Below are 15,503 nucleotides of genomic sequence, written 5' to 3'. Positions count from 1 at the left end.
TTTTTCCCATGAAACATCCGCAAACATTTTGACGGGTTTGGCTTTGCCCGGCTGGATTACTGAGTGTCCCCTCGCCCACTCGCTCTTTCTCTCTCTCCCTTCTCCCTCTCTCTCTGTCCTCTTTCTTCTTTCTCTTTCTTTTCCTTTCCTCCTCTATCCTTTTGCCCTTGCATTCTCTACGTCTCTTTTTCTTTCCGATTCCCTTCCTCCCCGGGCATCTCTAGCACAGGGGATCCCCAAACATCAGGACTTTTGGGGAGCGCCCGTGCTGTCCATGGGAAGAGCATGCATTGTGGGTTACTGGAGGAACCCGACATGGATTCCACAGGTCAGTCCTACTGGTGGGGGGTGGGGGGAGACATTGGGAGGGAAAGAAAGGGGAGAAGGGGAACTTCAGAAAGAGTTGCAAAAAGTTCAGAAGGGTCAACTTGACAGTGGAACCCTAGGAAATAGCGGAGAGCGTGCACAAGTTTTCAGTCCATCGCAATGTGCGATGTAAGTGGATGCGTGGAAGTGTGTGTGTGTGAGCGTGATATTGTGTGTGTAAATGTGTGTGTGCGCGCGCGCGCGCTCTGATGAGCGCGCTTTTGCTTGCCCTGAACACAAAGTTACGTAAAGATTCTCTGGCTCGCGGCGAGCTCGAGGTGCCGCTCGCAGAAACTTTGCGAGCCGACCGCCCCCTTCCCGGGCCCGGCTCCTCCCCCGGGTTTGGGGGCCCCGGAATAGCGGTGCGCTCTGAGGCTGGTGGCTAGGGCCAGGAAGCCGAGCGGAACTCCCCAGAGGCGGGGGAGGGCGAGGGCTTCGCACAGCGCCTGGGAGGTGGGGACGGAGGCTCCGACTGGTGGAGACGCGCAGCTGGAGGGAGTGGCGGCGGCGAACACGGTGGTCCTGGGGAATCCGTGCCGGGTCGGAGGTGGGAGCCCCGGGCCGTCCGAGGCGGGGTGTAACCTCCTTGCCCGGAAGGGCCATCCGACAACGCGCTCCGCTGCGGGGCTGTAACTGCGCTGGAGGAAGGGCTGGACGCAGTGCGGCCGGCGAGGCCTGGCCTCAGGGTCTGCAAAACTCCTCGGCACTTTGGAGGCTGTGGGCGTCAGGTTTTGGGGTGGCGGCGGTGCATAACAACTGAGGAAGGAAACCAAGGAATCTCTTACAACGAAAAAGCCCGGCGTCTTGGTTCTCCAGTAGACTTTTCTCCACCTTCCTCTTCCAGCACCTAGGAGGAGCCGCCAAACTTCTAGATCTAAGTTATGCTCCCTAGGCTCGTTCCAGGTGGAAGAAGTTCCCTGGAAGCCCCCCCCCCCCCAATCTCCTTCTCCAACCACAGTCCCTAACCAATCCACTCCCATCGCCAGTCGGATGCAGCCTCTGGGATTCTTGGGGAGATAGGGTCGGGGAGAGGCAGGAGCCGGGCAGTGAGCGCAGCCCGGGCCGAGGCCGCAGCTTGACGAGATCCTGGGGCTGAGGTCTAGGAGCAGAGCGGAGCAACAAGTGCTTTCTAGCAGCTGCCATCCCTGAACACACTCGCGTCCCTTCCCCGAGCAAATAAACCACCACCACCAGAATGTTTCTTCACCGTCCCCGAAGCAGGCTGGAAATAGATGTGGGATGGGGGTAGAGGTCATCTGGGCATCGCCCCAGATGGTCTTTCTTCGGTCTGCGCAGAGATTTCCAGCCTCTGCAGGCTTCTGCCGAGGCCCTAGTGGCCAGGACACCCATTCCCTCGGGCCAGGGGGATCTTCGGTTTTCCTGGGTAGTTGCCTATCTCTGATCCCAAGAGTCAAGTCCCTCTCCCACTGAGTGTGGGCCCCCTCGGAGTAGGGAAAGGCTGAGCCCCACAGTCTTCCTTACTGTATAAACCGAGGCAAGGAGAGGGGTCGCCTGCAGCGCGTTCCAGCCTGCAGGTACCCGGCGGGCCCCGCTGGGGTGCTCTCTGCTGGCGGCAAAGAAGGCACCACAGAAGGGGAAAAAAAAAAAGCCCAGCCCTCTATATTTTTATGTAGAGCGCTTGCACCAGCACGCACCCCGAACACCCCAAATTTAGAAGCAAATACCCTTGAATAAAATTAAACCCACGTCTGCATTGTTTGCAGCCAAGCATTCACAAGGGGAACCACGTAGGGGCTTGGGGTTTCCCCACATCCCACACCAGCCAAGCCCCAGTTTGGGCTTTTAAGTGCCCTCTCCACTTGACGGGACCTCCTTGTGCGTTCTGGGGGAGGCTTATGGGGCGTGAAAACGTTCTGTTTCCTGTCCTCGATGTAGCTGGTGGCCGTGGAGGCATCTGGTCACTTTTACCCCAACCGCAAACACCCCAAACGGGTTCTGAAACAGAAATCTTTTCCACATCCACTCCCCTCTCTTTTCCGAAAATCGGAGACATCCTCAGATCGCCATCCTGAAATCAAAATAAACGTTTCGGGCAATGTCAGGGTGAAGAAATGACACGGGGAGCACCAGGTGACATTTCACAGTCGCAAACCCGACGACTAGGAAAGTGCAGCTCCGCGCGGTCCGGTCCAGGAGCCTCCCCTCACCTCCCTTTCCGAGAACTTAATCCAATTAGCTTTTCTTCAGAGTTTCCCTTGTTATGTAAAGGTCCTTTCTCCCCGCTCGCTGAGACTAGCGCTCCAAGGAGCAGTTCGATTCTGCTCCTTTTACAGCAGATTGCGTGCGACCGGAACCACGAGTGTGATGATCACTGTCTCATCCTCAAAGGGCTCGAGCAACCGATTCGCAGCAAGTGCTGGAGCCAGGCCTCCGATCCCGACTCTCAAAAGGAAAATCCCCGCAAAGTGCCTCGGGCCCGGGAGAACCGTTTTGCAGGGGCCGGGGCTCTAGTGGTCTGCCTCGGGGCCACTTCAGCGTGACCTGAGGAAACGCGGCCCTTTGTTCCGCGCACCGAGTCGGTAATATATTCCTCCAGTTTTCCCCAAATACTCATCAAGTGCGGGGCTAAGACAATGGGCCCGTCGGGGGAGGCCGCGGAACCGGCGCGCGCGCCTCAAAGGGCCTTCCGCGCGCTCGCGGCGGAGCGCGACAAAGCCGAGCCCCTCTCCCAGGAGACCAGCGGCGCAGCCGAGCTCCGGCGGACGGCGAAGGCCGCAGGCGCGCGCGTGGGGCCGTCGACGCGCCGCCCCGCCGGTGCGCGGTTTGAGGTTGGGGCGGGCGCACGCCGCTCCCGGCCTGCGCGCGGGTCCCACGCGGCCGCCGCACGCTGCCCGCCCGCCGGCACCCGGCCGCCCGGCCCACCTTCGCCTTGAGAGCCGACCGCGGCGGCCACGCGCGCCTGGCCCTGTGGGTCCGAGCCGGGCCGCCCTGTCCAGGCGAGCGTTGCTCGGTGACTCAAGCCGGAAATTCGAGAACGAGGGAGAAAAGCAGGTAGAATTTTAGGCCACGGAGAACTTGTGCCAAGTGGGCCGGGGCGGGGTTGGTCGGCTACGCAACAGAGGGGTCGTTTCTTGTTAAACGGGATGGCACGTTAGAAAGGGGCACTGCCCAGCCCGAACTGGAAATTTCTGCCTCGACCACTTTCTGCCCGGAGATCCAGAATCCAGAGCTGGAGAGGCCGAAGTACCCCTGGAGTGGGATTTGAGCACCACGGGCCACAGCGGCGGGGAGGCACGCTGGCCTACAGGCCCCGGCTCAGCACAAGGCCTGACCTGGCCCCATGGGCCCCCAGGTGGGGACAGTCAGTGGCCCTGGCTTGGGGACCCCGGGACGGAGAGCGCTCGGGTGGGAACAGGGCCCGGGGCTCCTCCATCCTCTCCTGGCCACGGTCCTAGGCAAGGAGTAGCCTTCTCCCGCCGGGGGGACCTGTCTGCCGGCTCAAGGGAGCAGAGGGCCGGGGGTCTGCCCTTTGCTCCTGCGCCCACATCAGGCTGTTCTCTCCCTCCCCGGGCCTGTGTGTGTGAGTGTGTGTGTGGCCGGCAAGGGGTGGGGGTCATGAGCGCCCCCTCCCTCGCCACCTGCCAAGCGCCGGGGTCTGTGAGTTTGGCAGCAGGGTCAAGTGAGAGCCGCGTGGTCCTGGGGTCCCCAGGCCGGTGGCTGCGGCCCTCGCCGACGCGGACGCGGCGCTCAAGACAGGTCCGCGAAGCCCCGCAAGCGACTCCGCGCGGCGGCGGTGACAGCGCGCTTTTCCACCCGGCCTGCAGGATCCGGAGACCCGGAAAAGTTTGCCGGGCCGCCGGGCCGCTAGGCCCTAGGATTGCCTTAGCGGCGCCCTCCCCCCGCCCCGGCGCGTCGCCATGGTGACCGCTGGAAGTTGGTGGTGGAAAACAGACCCGGCGCAAAGCAAAATATTATGAGTGCAGTTGGGGTGACTTCATGGGGGGCGGGGGACCGGAGGGCATGAGCGGGAGCCAGAGGCAGAGGCCGACAACAAAGGACCCAGTGCGAGTTGGAGAGAGGAGTTTGCTCGGGGCCTTCCCGCCGCTGTGTGAGAGCTGGACTGACCTGCTCCCCAGAGGCGCCGAGGTCTCTAATTTCCCTCCCGCAGCTACACCTTTTCTCTGCCCCCCTGTGCGCCCTTCCTCCCACACCTCTTCTCCAGGTTCTCCTGCAGCCTCACTCCCCATCCCCAGGTTAGGCGCCAGCTGGGCAGTGCGCCCGCCTCCCCCACGAGCCACAAGCTCACCAACGTGAGAGGTTCAGGCTTCTTTCCCTCCTGCCCCGTAGGTCACCCAGGAGGAATTTCTCGTTGCTCCTTCTCAAAATCATTCTTAAAAGGGTGAGGGAATGGGATAAGGCGGGAAAGAGAAGAGGAGGAGGCTCCTGGTCTGAAATCTGGGGTGGGGGGGGGTATGGGAGCGGGGAGATCCTGTCCAGGTTTTTTTTTTTTTCTCCTTTGCACAGTGGGAAAGCTCTGAGTTATAATTCCAACTCAGCCGCTTATAAATGTTACTTTAGGTAAATCTTATAGAGCTTTGTCAGATTTTCATTTGAAAATCTAATAAAACCTTAGGCAGCTTACAGTCTGGGATTTTCTGATAAATTAGATACAAACCTCTCCGTGATAGAATCCAGGAAACCTCTTTACTTGTAGAACCCAGGAAGCAAATGGGAGCCGGTAACCACCATCTGAACTGTGACCCACTGCACAGTTAGTGCCTCTCTTCCCACACTAATGATACACTAAAATGTTTCAGTGAGCCAAGTACAAGGATTTTAAGAGTCAAGGACCTTGGATAACCACTTTTTAAAGGCCTATAATTTCCTTTCTTAATTATACCTAAGGTGCATTTCTGAAGACATGAATTTTATGGGGCGATACCCACATCAGTTTAGGAAACACTGAAATGCATCTGGAGGATGAAGCCAGTATCACAGACCCTCATCTGTGTGGGAGACGGATACACACTGGCCAAAGAAGGGAAATGTTGCAATCAAAGGAAAGCCAGACTCCATTCTCCCTTGTTCAAGCTTTTAGAAAGGGGAGAGGGTCTTCTCACACAGCCACCCCTCCTGGTGATAATTCGAGCAGAGGAGCCCTTCCCTTCTCCCTGACACCCTGTTACCTCATTTATAGTTGAGTGCACTCGTTGTAAAGATGGCTAGGGCCCACCTAAAATTTTCCATATGGTTACCTGCCTGTATTATGTATGTGGAATCTGCCATACTTTGTAAAGCCATTTTCCAGACATTGATCCTCAAAAGCACCCCAAGAGAGGCTATAATTGTGACCTGCACCAAGCACAGGGTTTCTCTTCCATTTCTAATGCTGTAAGGTGGTGCTTCTAAGTCAAGTTGATGTGTGTGTGTGCGCCTTGGTGTCTGCGCCCAAAAGGCTGAGAAAGCATAGAATGGTGACATCCCAGCATGGGGGGGGGTGTCGGACAGGCAGGTGTCCACTTTCACAGGCCCCTGAGAGCCAACCCCATGTGTTCTGCACGTCACTTGGGACTCCCTTCAGCTGCCCCTCCAGGGCTCTGCGGGGTAGAAAAGGTGCAGGAAATGTCGAATGTTGTTTTTGCCCCTTCCACTCTATTTGAGATATCTGTGCAGTTTTAATTAAGGCTGGAGGAGAGAGAGTGAACTCAAACATGATTTGGAAGCCTCAGGTAAAAGTAAAAGGAAATACTTCTCGTGAGTTTATTGGAGGTTTTGTTCAGTCTCACTCACTGAGCACCTGCTGGGTGGCAGGAGAGACAAGGTCACAGTCTCTGCCGTCAAATGCAGTGCATTTGAGAAGGGAAGGCGTGGACACCCTGAGAGCCGTGAGTGGCCAGGGGACATAGAAATAGGTGCTTCTTGGAGCCTGAAGGAGAGGACGTGCTTTCTTGTCGAGAACCCACTATGGGTCAGCCCCGTCACAGGCACATTTTCACACACTAGTCAAGTAAACCTTACCATAATTCCGCGGCATCCCTTTCGTGGGATGAAAGAGCGTCTGGAACTTGTGTGGGGTCACAGCTCCTATGAGACCAGACTGGGAAAGCCTGCCCCTCGCCACAGCCAGTCCCCCTCCCATGGGCCCCGCTAGAATGCTAGCCTGGCAGGGTTGGTGACGCTTCTGGCCTTGAGATGGATTTGAATTCCACTTAGAGAGAAGTGAACGAAAGCGGAGAATCATGGAAAGTTTTAGTCTTGGCCCCCAGAGAAAACGTCTCTGAAGGAGTCATGTGATTCTTCATTTGGAGAGGATTTTAATGGATGGCTGTGATGGAAAGCCATGGATCATTGTGGTTGAGTGATGATTTTGGACACATTTTAGCTTGCTTTATTCATTCAAGAAAACTACATGTCTCTGGTGTGCCAGGCACTCTCCTGGATGCTAGGCTTACAAAAATGCCAGCAGCGCTCTTCTGAAGCATAAATTCTAGACAAAGAAGGTAACATACACAAACACACAAAATAGGTAATTTCAGTGTGTGATAAGCACTATAAAGAGAAAAACCACTCCCTGGGGTGAAGAAGGTAGAGCATGGTGGTGGGAAGGTTGCTACCTTCAGGGTGCCCCATAAAGCTGGATGCCCTTGATCTGGAAGCTTACTTTAATGAGCCCCAGTGTTCTGATGGAACTGATCCAAGCATCTGAAAGGGCCCTTGTATAAAATGTGAAAATGGCCATACGAAACAGTCAGTACATATCTCTACTGTGCTACTAAGCATTTTTGTTTAAATGCATTGGCTGCACAATGCTCACAACAACCCTATATATATAGAAGGAACTGTTATCATTCGCAGTGTAAATGGGGAAACCAACAAGCTAGAGACAAAATTTAAAGCTAGGAGCTGTCAAGTGTTCAGTGAGTTTCTGAGCATTAGAAGCTGGGCTGGTGAGATGGAATGTGATTGCACCAGAAGCCATGTCCACTGTGTGTGTCTGACTTTTACTGATGCAGCGTGCAAGCGCCGACTCTCGCTTCGCACTTGGGTATTTAAACTTTGTTACGTGCCTTTCACATGCCAGGCATGAACTAAGTGCTTTAAATGCATTATTAGTTGAAAAAAATAAATGCATTTTTGTTCGCATTTTAAAATATATGTCATGGGTACTGTTATGATCTACTCCATTATATGCAGTGATTTCTGGGGCAAAAAGGGTACCCAGGAAGGGAGTAGGTAGCCTAACCTGCGTGTGGTCCTTACTGAGTCACAAGGCTATACTGATGACTTTTTCTTCTTGTTCCCCCTTCTCTCTACCTCTTCCTTCTCATGCTCTCCCCTTCTTCTCCTCTTCCTTCCTCCCCTCCTCTTCCTCCCCCTCCTTCTTCTAGTGAGGGAGAGGGTTGTGTTGGAAAGGATGTGCAATGAGGCATGTATCATTTTAGTGAAAGCAAAGGACTTGTTATTTTTGTCCCTATATGAAAGTGGCAGGTAGTCCATTAAACTGGAGGCAACATTTTGTAACGATTGTTGGCAAAAATAGGGAGATAAAGCATTCATATCTTTACTACAGAGGTGAAATGTACTTTAGTCTTTGGGATTCATTTGAACGTAACATTTGCTTTGTCCCTGAGAATGTCAAAGCTTTCTTCAGGCTCACATGCAGACATACCTCCATAAGATTAAACTAAAGAGGGAACAGCCATTAGGTCATGTGTGAATAAACATGGTCTTCAGGTGACTTATCCAACAGTGTATTGCAGAGAGAAGTCATTCACAGACATGCATTAACCTATGACTGGAGGCAAATGTGGTCTGACAGTGACAAGAACATAAGCTTTGCCATCACACAGACCAAGGTTTAAGTCTCAGCTCATTGGCTTTCTAGCTGTGTGACCCAGGGCAAATGACCTAACTTCCCGAAGCTTTCCGTTTTCTTCTTTGTGAAACCATCTACACCGTACGTCTCAGGGTTAAGAGAATGTAATGAGATCACACGTATTAAGTTAAGCCTGGCTTCTAGAAATTGCTCAGTAAGTGGAAGATAGCATTATTAAAAATATTTATCTGGTCTTCCTACGCCCACTTCTGTGTGTCTAGTTTGGAAAAGGGGTAAGAATCCTGAAACAAACGTGGACTGTTTCAGCATAGCGAGATGTTTTCTGTTACTGCGTAGATACAACCTTGATTCTAATGTCAAGATAAATCACTCTTCTCAAGTTTAGAAGGAGGGATTAATTTCATCCTCGTTTCCCTACCTTTCCATGAAGAAGGCATCTTAAGTGCTCCCGTTGGCCACGATTTCATCCTTGTGTTGTCCAGCTTGTTAAAGGAAGTAGGAAATGTGTCTTGGTAGGGAGAACACATGTTCGCTGGAATGTGAACCCTGGAAGGAAGTTCTGTGGGGCCCTCAGAGTAGACCTACGTTCTGCCCCCCTGCCGGAGGCGCCCCCCCCAACTCCCAAGACCCTTCCCATCCTGGAATAGGAAGGCCTACGTTCTCCGTCCCTGCCCCCCACCCCCGTTCTGCTTGTAGGCATCACCGTTTTAAAGACAACCATTTTACACTTGATCTTCAGGAAGTGGCAAATTCTGTTTCAAATGAGCCACTCTCTGAAACTCAGTTGAACAAGATACACAGAAAGAGTTTCCTCCTTTTGCCTTTCTTGCATACTCTTTTCATGCAAGGGGCAAAATGTTTGCCTGTCTGTCTCTGCCTTTATCGTGAGTTTTTTAAATCTATGTTGTGATTTTTAAATTTTTGAAATGTGAACCAATTTTTTTAAGGGAAAGCGAGAGATCATAAAAAGCAGAAAAGAATGAAACGCGGCCACTAGGTGTTCAGTTGACTGTGATCCAAACATAGGCGAACAGGACTGGATTGCCCTGTACCAGCAGACTATCCGGTTTTTGTTTGTTGTGTTAGATGGGATCCTCAGAGCAGAGTAACTTCCAGATATGTATGTGGTTTCCACTTGTGAGGGTGGTTAATCCCCAATGAAACATAAAAGTGTGATCTGCCCCTGAGGAATCAGTCGTTATTAGTAGACAGGTGAACCTGGGTGCGGTGGGTTTCCATCCCCGTGGGGGTCTTGTTTAATTTAAAGGGCTAACAAGAAGAGCCTTTGCAAAGGCTGCAGCCCAGGGAAGGTCAGTTCGCACTTTGTGTCCTGTGTGCTTTCGGACCAGCCCGTTGTGCTAAACGTCAGTGTTGTTCAGACGCGGCCTAAATGAGCTGGATGAACGTGGCAGATTTTTATTTCCTCAGAATGGAGCATGACCGCTTCGGAAGCGCCGATCCCCTAACTCCATCTTGTTGGCAAAAATGCACCTGGTCAACACAAGTGAACTCCTCTTGAACTAGATTTTAAACTGTCATTTGAAGAATCTGGAGAGTGACGAGCGATTGCTGATTTACACCAGCAGCATCTGATTTTTGAGACGTAGATGCGTTTCGTGAAGAAAATCACGGCAGCGTGTTTGTTTTGAGTCTTGTGATGGCTGCGAAATCATTTCCCGCTATTATTAGACTTTCGAAGAAAGAGGTATTTCTTGGAACGTTACAGTTATTGAATGTATGATTTTTTAAAAAGATGAGCACGAGCGATTTTTTTTTGAGTCCCACGTCCTCTTTTTCAGAATGATTAGTCTAGGTTTGGGGTGTTCATGGGGGGCATAATGGATTTCTAATTTGTGTACTGATTCTCAATGCTCATGGGTAGGCTGGGCTCTTAGTGAAGTTTTTAGGATTTTATAAAGTTCCAGAATTGAGACCAGGGCACACACTCAAACTTAATTATGATGTGATATCAATAACTTTAAATATTTTGTCATGTTTTCGTGGCAGGGTTCCATTCCACTGCTGATAATACATCTAGAGTGGGGGAGGAATTAGGAATTAGTATGTGCCCATTTTTTGTTCCACCCAAAAGAAAACCGAGTTTTGTGTCATCCTTCTGTGACTACGAAAAAGGCTATATTATCTCTGTTTCTAGGAGTTTAATTTCTTCTGCTTGATGACTTCTTCTATGAAAGAGAAGTAGATTCTCTATAAAAGCATTATTTGACCTCATACAAAATAAATAACGTTGGCTGAGAAAGCCCTGGGAGTCCACATGGAAGAGAGATCCCAGAGGGCTAGAGGCCCTCAGTTAAATCGTTGAAACTCTCAAGCATTGGAAAGAAGATTGAGCCGTTATTGTGAGAGAGGTTTTGGTCTCCATGAACTTTTACTTTCAACGCAGTGGGCAGAGTTTTTGAGGTTGCTGTGGTTTGGGTAGAGTAGGGGAACTTTTCAGAAATGCCAGCCTTTTAGGAAAAAAACCCAAAACAACAACACAGCTTTTCTTCTAATCAAGGCTCTGTTTTCAAGTTTGAAAACTTTGCTGCGATTAGAAGAATGAATTATTTCTCTGCTTCACTGGGGTTTCCTCAGGGTGCCCAGGTGGCTGGGCATTCTTGGCTACCTCACTGGGCACAGCCGAGGTGGTGCTGGGAGCAGGGAGAGCTGCCCACCCAGACTCGCACCCCACGCCAGGTGCAAGCCTCACCTGGAGCCCCGCCGGGAAAGCGCGCAGCAGGGCCCAGAGGGCCGCAGAGGGGTCCAAGGGAAGAGCAACCTAGAAAAGGGACTCCCTGTGGGTCTGGGTTTTGTGCAAAGGTTTTCATGATCTCGAGAGATTAGAAAACAAAAAGTCCCATGAAAGTTGTATGATTATAGATAGTACCTGGAGACTATCCGTTGACACATAGATCATTTTTGAGAAGCAAAGAATGGGAGGGAAGAAGAAAACTACATTGAAATCACTTTTGGTAATTGACGTCAGGCTGACTGAGTGAGTTATTTTCAAACTGGTTATTTACTTTCTTAATAAAGTGACCCCCTTCTTTGAAACTGGGTAGCAGATTAATAAACCAAACCGTGTCTTCCAGGCTCTGTGCTAACTGCTCATGCATGCTGCCTCGTTTCATTCTTGTTCTGGACCTTTGGTATCATTGTCCCCTTTTTGCAAGTGAGGAAGCTGAGATTCAGAGCCAAGTTACCGTGTCCAGGCCAAATATCCGGTGTTAAACCGGGTTGGAACACAAATTATTCTGATTTTGAAGCCAGGCTGCCTCCTTGCCTCCCCAAACCTAGAGTTAGAAGGAAAACCCGAGAGATGTCCATGCTAGCTCACCTTCCCTACTTCCTACCTAAAGAAGTTCAGGAGGTCAAGTCATCCCGGATCCTTGATGGTGGGGAAGGTGGGGGGTGGCAACCCACACTGCCATTCTTGGGAGCTCACTGTCCCGGGGGCAGTGAGTGTCTGGCTGCCATGGGGACCTCAATGTCACTTTGGCAACAGGCTGACTGAGGACGCCCATGGGCATTCCTTCCTGCGGGGGTGCCTTGGTGCAGTGTGTACCTTCATCTCAAATCATTTCCCCAGCTTCCAAACTCAATCTGGCCCCACCACTGGGGAGGGAACCCCGCTAGCCAGTTACTTTGGCAAATTTGACATCCTAACACACCATCAGGACTTCATAGCTACTTACTTACAGGCATGATTTTCCTTATAATAGGTTCAACATTGAAAGCTTGCTGTTCAAATAAAACAGCACCTTCCATTTGCATAGCATATTACAGTTTGCAATCACGGGTATAATTGTCAGTAGGGGGAGTTTGCGGTCGTCAACCCAATCATTAACAGCTCTGGCTCTGGAATCCCAAAGGCTTGGTGAGAATTGGTTTTTCCATGAGTTGGGATGTATGAACTCATCAAGCGAGGTAAGCTCTCTGAGCCTCAGTTTGCTTGCCAGTAAAGTGGGGCCATGCATAGTCCCCACCTCCTAGGATATTGTGAGGGTTAAATGAAATAAAGTGTATAAAGGTCAGCACAGGGCCTTGGCATGTCATAAAAGCTCAATAAACAAAAGGTGCTTTGAGCTCCCTGTGCTTCCTGTTTTCCCCTAGTAGCTTCCAAGACCTGTCTTCTCCCCCCTCCCCATGAGGATGGCATAGGAGAAGAAAACAAAGTTGTATACAACAACACGCCCACTGTGTCCAGTCTCTTTAATCCATGACCTTGTAAACCTATAGGCAGGGTCTTTCCCAGTATCTTTTCCTCCTTCTTTCTCTTCCTCCTCCTCTCCTCCTCCTCCTCCTTCTTCAAGATTTTATTTATCTGAGAGAGAGAGAGAGAGAACACACAAGCAGGGGGAGCAGCAGACGGAGAGGGAGAAGCAGGCTCCCCGCTGAGCAGGGAGCCCGATGTGAAACTCGATGTGGACCTTGATCCCAGGACCCCGAAAGCATGACCTGAGCCAAAGGCAGATGCTTAAGCGACTGAGCCACCCAGGCGCCCTTCCCCAGTTCATTCTTAGTGAAACCGCCCCTCAGTGGGCTCAGTCACACGTAATGGCTCATGTAGCGAGACTATCCACCCTGAGGTCAGTTACGGCACCAAAGCTGATGTTGCTTCCTTTAAACCGGGCCATCGCTACCCCACTTAAAAACATCAGGTCGTAAGGAAGGAGATGGCGGTTTCCCTTCCACAAAGAACCAGCATAACCGCACCTCACGGGGGACTTACCCACATGTGCACAAGTGCACACATTTTTCCGGCCTCATTTTTACATGTTTACTTGACGCTTCTTTCTTTGTTTCTCAAGATTTCCCCCTGTGTCGTCACTATCTGGGCTTAGCCCAGGACAAAGCATTTTGCCGACTGTGTCTTGCACAAGTCAGTGCTCAGTAAATGTTTACTTAAGATACAAGTCAATGTGGGATGCCTGGGTGGCTCAGTCAGTTAAGCATCTGCCTTTGGCTCGGGTCATGATCTCGGTCGGGGTCCTGGGATCAAGCCCCGTGTCAGGCTCTGTGCTCAGTTGGGAGTCTGCTTCTCCCTCTCCTTCTGAAGCTTTCAGTTTTCTCCATTGTGAAAGCTTCTATCCTGTACTTTCCAGGGTTAAGAGAACATGATGCAGATTAACTACCCCCTGCCCTGCTCATGCTGTCTCTCTCTCAAATAAAATCTTAAAAAAAAAAATGTCAACCCATCCTTCATATCATGAAGAATGCATCTCTCTGCTTGCTTTCTAGAAAGGCTGGCTCGTAGCTCCATGCAGATGAGTACTTGATTAACTCCGGCTGAGCTGGCCCTCTTCGGAGCCCCTGCGTGGTGCCAGGCATGGATGCTGGTGCTGTTCACTCCCTTTCCTCCTCCCTCTCCTCACTGACCTGCAATTCTATGCCCAGCTCCGTCCTAACTGCAGGGAACAGGGGTGAGTAAGGTGCAGTCAGCTCTTAAGGAGCTTATATTTGTCCTAATCCTCCTAGTAACTTCATGGGGTAGTTTCTTATTTATTTATTTATAAAGATTTTATTTATTTATTTGACAGAGAGAGACACACAGAGAGAGGGAGCACAAGCAGGGGGAGTGGGAGAGGGAGAAGCAGGCTCCCCGATGAGCAGGGAGCCCGATGCAGGGCTTGATTCCAGGACCCTGAGACCATAACCTGAGCCACCCAGGTACCCCGTTTCTTATTTATATATAGGAAGGAATTGAGACTCATGAGGTTAACTAATGTGCCTAGGGTTGCAGAACTTAGTGACTTTTCCGGGGGTGGGGGGACAGAATTAGTGTTCTCCTGGCGTCCAAAACTCTTCACTGCACCAAAAAATCTAAGAATCACACAGAAAGAATGCTCACAGAAGGGACCACCGCGGCATGCCATGGGGGTGGCATAATGCAAAAATTATAACAGCTAAGACTTTCGAGGTGCTTATCATGTGAACATTCTCCGTGTGTTGTTCTCTGAGTCTCATAGAAACTCCATGAGGTGTTGTTAGGACCACCCTCCTTTTGCAGATTAAAAACAACAAAGTGAAGCTTGAGGAGGTTGTGTCCCTCACCCCAGGTCACACGGCAAAGCAATTAGACTTGAACCTGGGAATTGAGCTCCAGGGGCTGTGTGCTTAACACCTACCGTGTCGTGAAAACACACAAAATATCTCTGGCATAGACAGGGCCTCGGGAATCGTGGTGGGTCCGTGGTTCTAGAACAGGCGCTATGCTAAGAGCTCTCCACACCTCCCACCACTAAGATAAGGTTGGCAGATTATCGTTCTCCCCGATTTACACAAAGGGACACTGAGGTTTAGAGACTTTGCCCAAAGAGTGAAGGCCGGAATTCAGGCCACTCATTCCTGGCTTGTTCCTAAGCCCATGTGCTTGCTTTTCTTTCTCCTGGCTGACTCTCAGGAAGTAATTCAAAAGAGAAAAAATATGTACCAAATTCATTAAGACGTTATAAAAATAGGAATATTGCTTGTGGAAACACTGGGCATCAATGAGCGATCGATACGAGGGCTGTAGCAAAACAGGAAAAAGCTGCGTGATGGAAGGTTAAGGGAAAACGAATAGAAACAGTATGTCCGACTGGGCCCTGGGGATGTAAGTCATATGTGTGCCCATGACTGCTTTAGATGCGGAAGCACCAGAAAAAGGACAAGTATTCACACGTGAGAGGGGTGGGATTGTGGACGAATAGGTTTCTCCTTTCAACAATTTAAAATACAGTTTCGAGGATCCATGAACACAGGAATGAAAAAAGCATTTTGCCTAAGAGAAGGATATTTTGGGAAGGTTCAGACTAGTTTGAAGTCTGTTTGGGTCTTGCCGTCGGGAGTGGCGGGCTCCTGAGGTTCTGGGGCAAAGCCCCATCCCCTCAGAGAGGGAGTGAGAAGAAATGCGGATGAGGCAAAGCAAACCCACAGACTAGAAAAGGCAGTGATGGGGGCGCCTGGGTGGCTCAGTGGGTTAAGCCTCTGCCTTTGGCTCAGGTCATGATCTCAGGGTCCTGGGATCGAAACCTGCATTGGGCTCTCTGCTCAGCAGGGAGCCTGCTCCGCCCCCGCACCCACCCCCCCGTCTCTCTGCCTACTTGTGATCTCTGTCTGTCAAATAAATAAATAAAATCTTAAAAAAAAAAAAAAAGAATAAAAAAAAAAGAAAGAAAAGGCAGTGATGTCAGAAATCAGATACCATCAGATGCCATGCATGGTGAGGAGCTTCGGCCCCAGGAACCTTTCTCCAGACTTTTATATGTTTTTTAGTAATGTTCTAATCATAGAAATAGAAACAAAGGAAAAGTCTGCCAGCATTAGGTGGAAGGGAAGTGAAATTTGCCCAGCGTGC

General features: G+C 50.8%; 1 protein-coding gene across 1 annotated transcript in view; it reads left to right on the top strand.

Moving 5' to 3' along the window:
• Nucleotides 1-285: 285 nt before the first annotated feature.
• The window catches only part of RFX4 (regulatory factor X4), a gene marked incomplete at both ends in the record, with an annotated part of 157,596 nt that continues 142,378 nt past the window's right edge, over nt 286-15,503 (top strand). The window contains one exon of the mRNA XM_080810751.1: nt 286-328. Within this exon, the coding sequence (XP_080666877.1) occupies nt 286-328 (43 nt within the window). The remainder of the gene's footprint in view (nt 329-15,503) is intronic.

The sequence above is a fragment of the Martes martes genome (assembly GCF_963455335.1).
Source record: "Martes martes genome assembly, chromosome: 8".
NCBI classification, from domain to species: Eukaryota; Metazoa; Chordata; class Mammalia; order Carnivora; family Mustelidae; genus Martes; species Martes martes.
The sequence above is the reverse complement of the archived record's forward strand: the minus strand, read 5'-3'. Positions and strand labels throughout refer to the sequence as shown.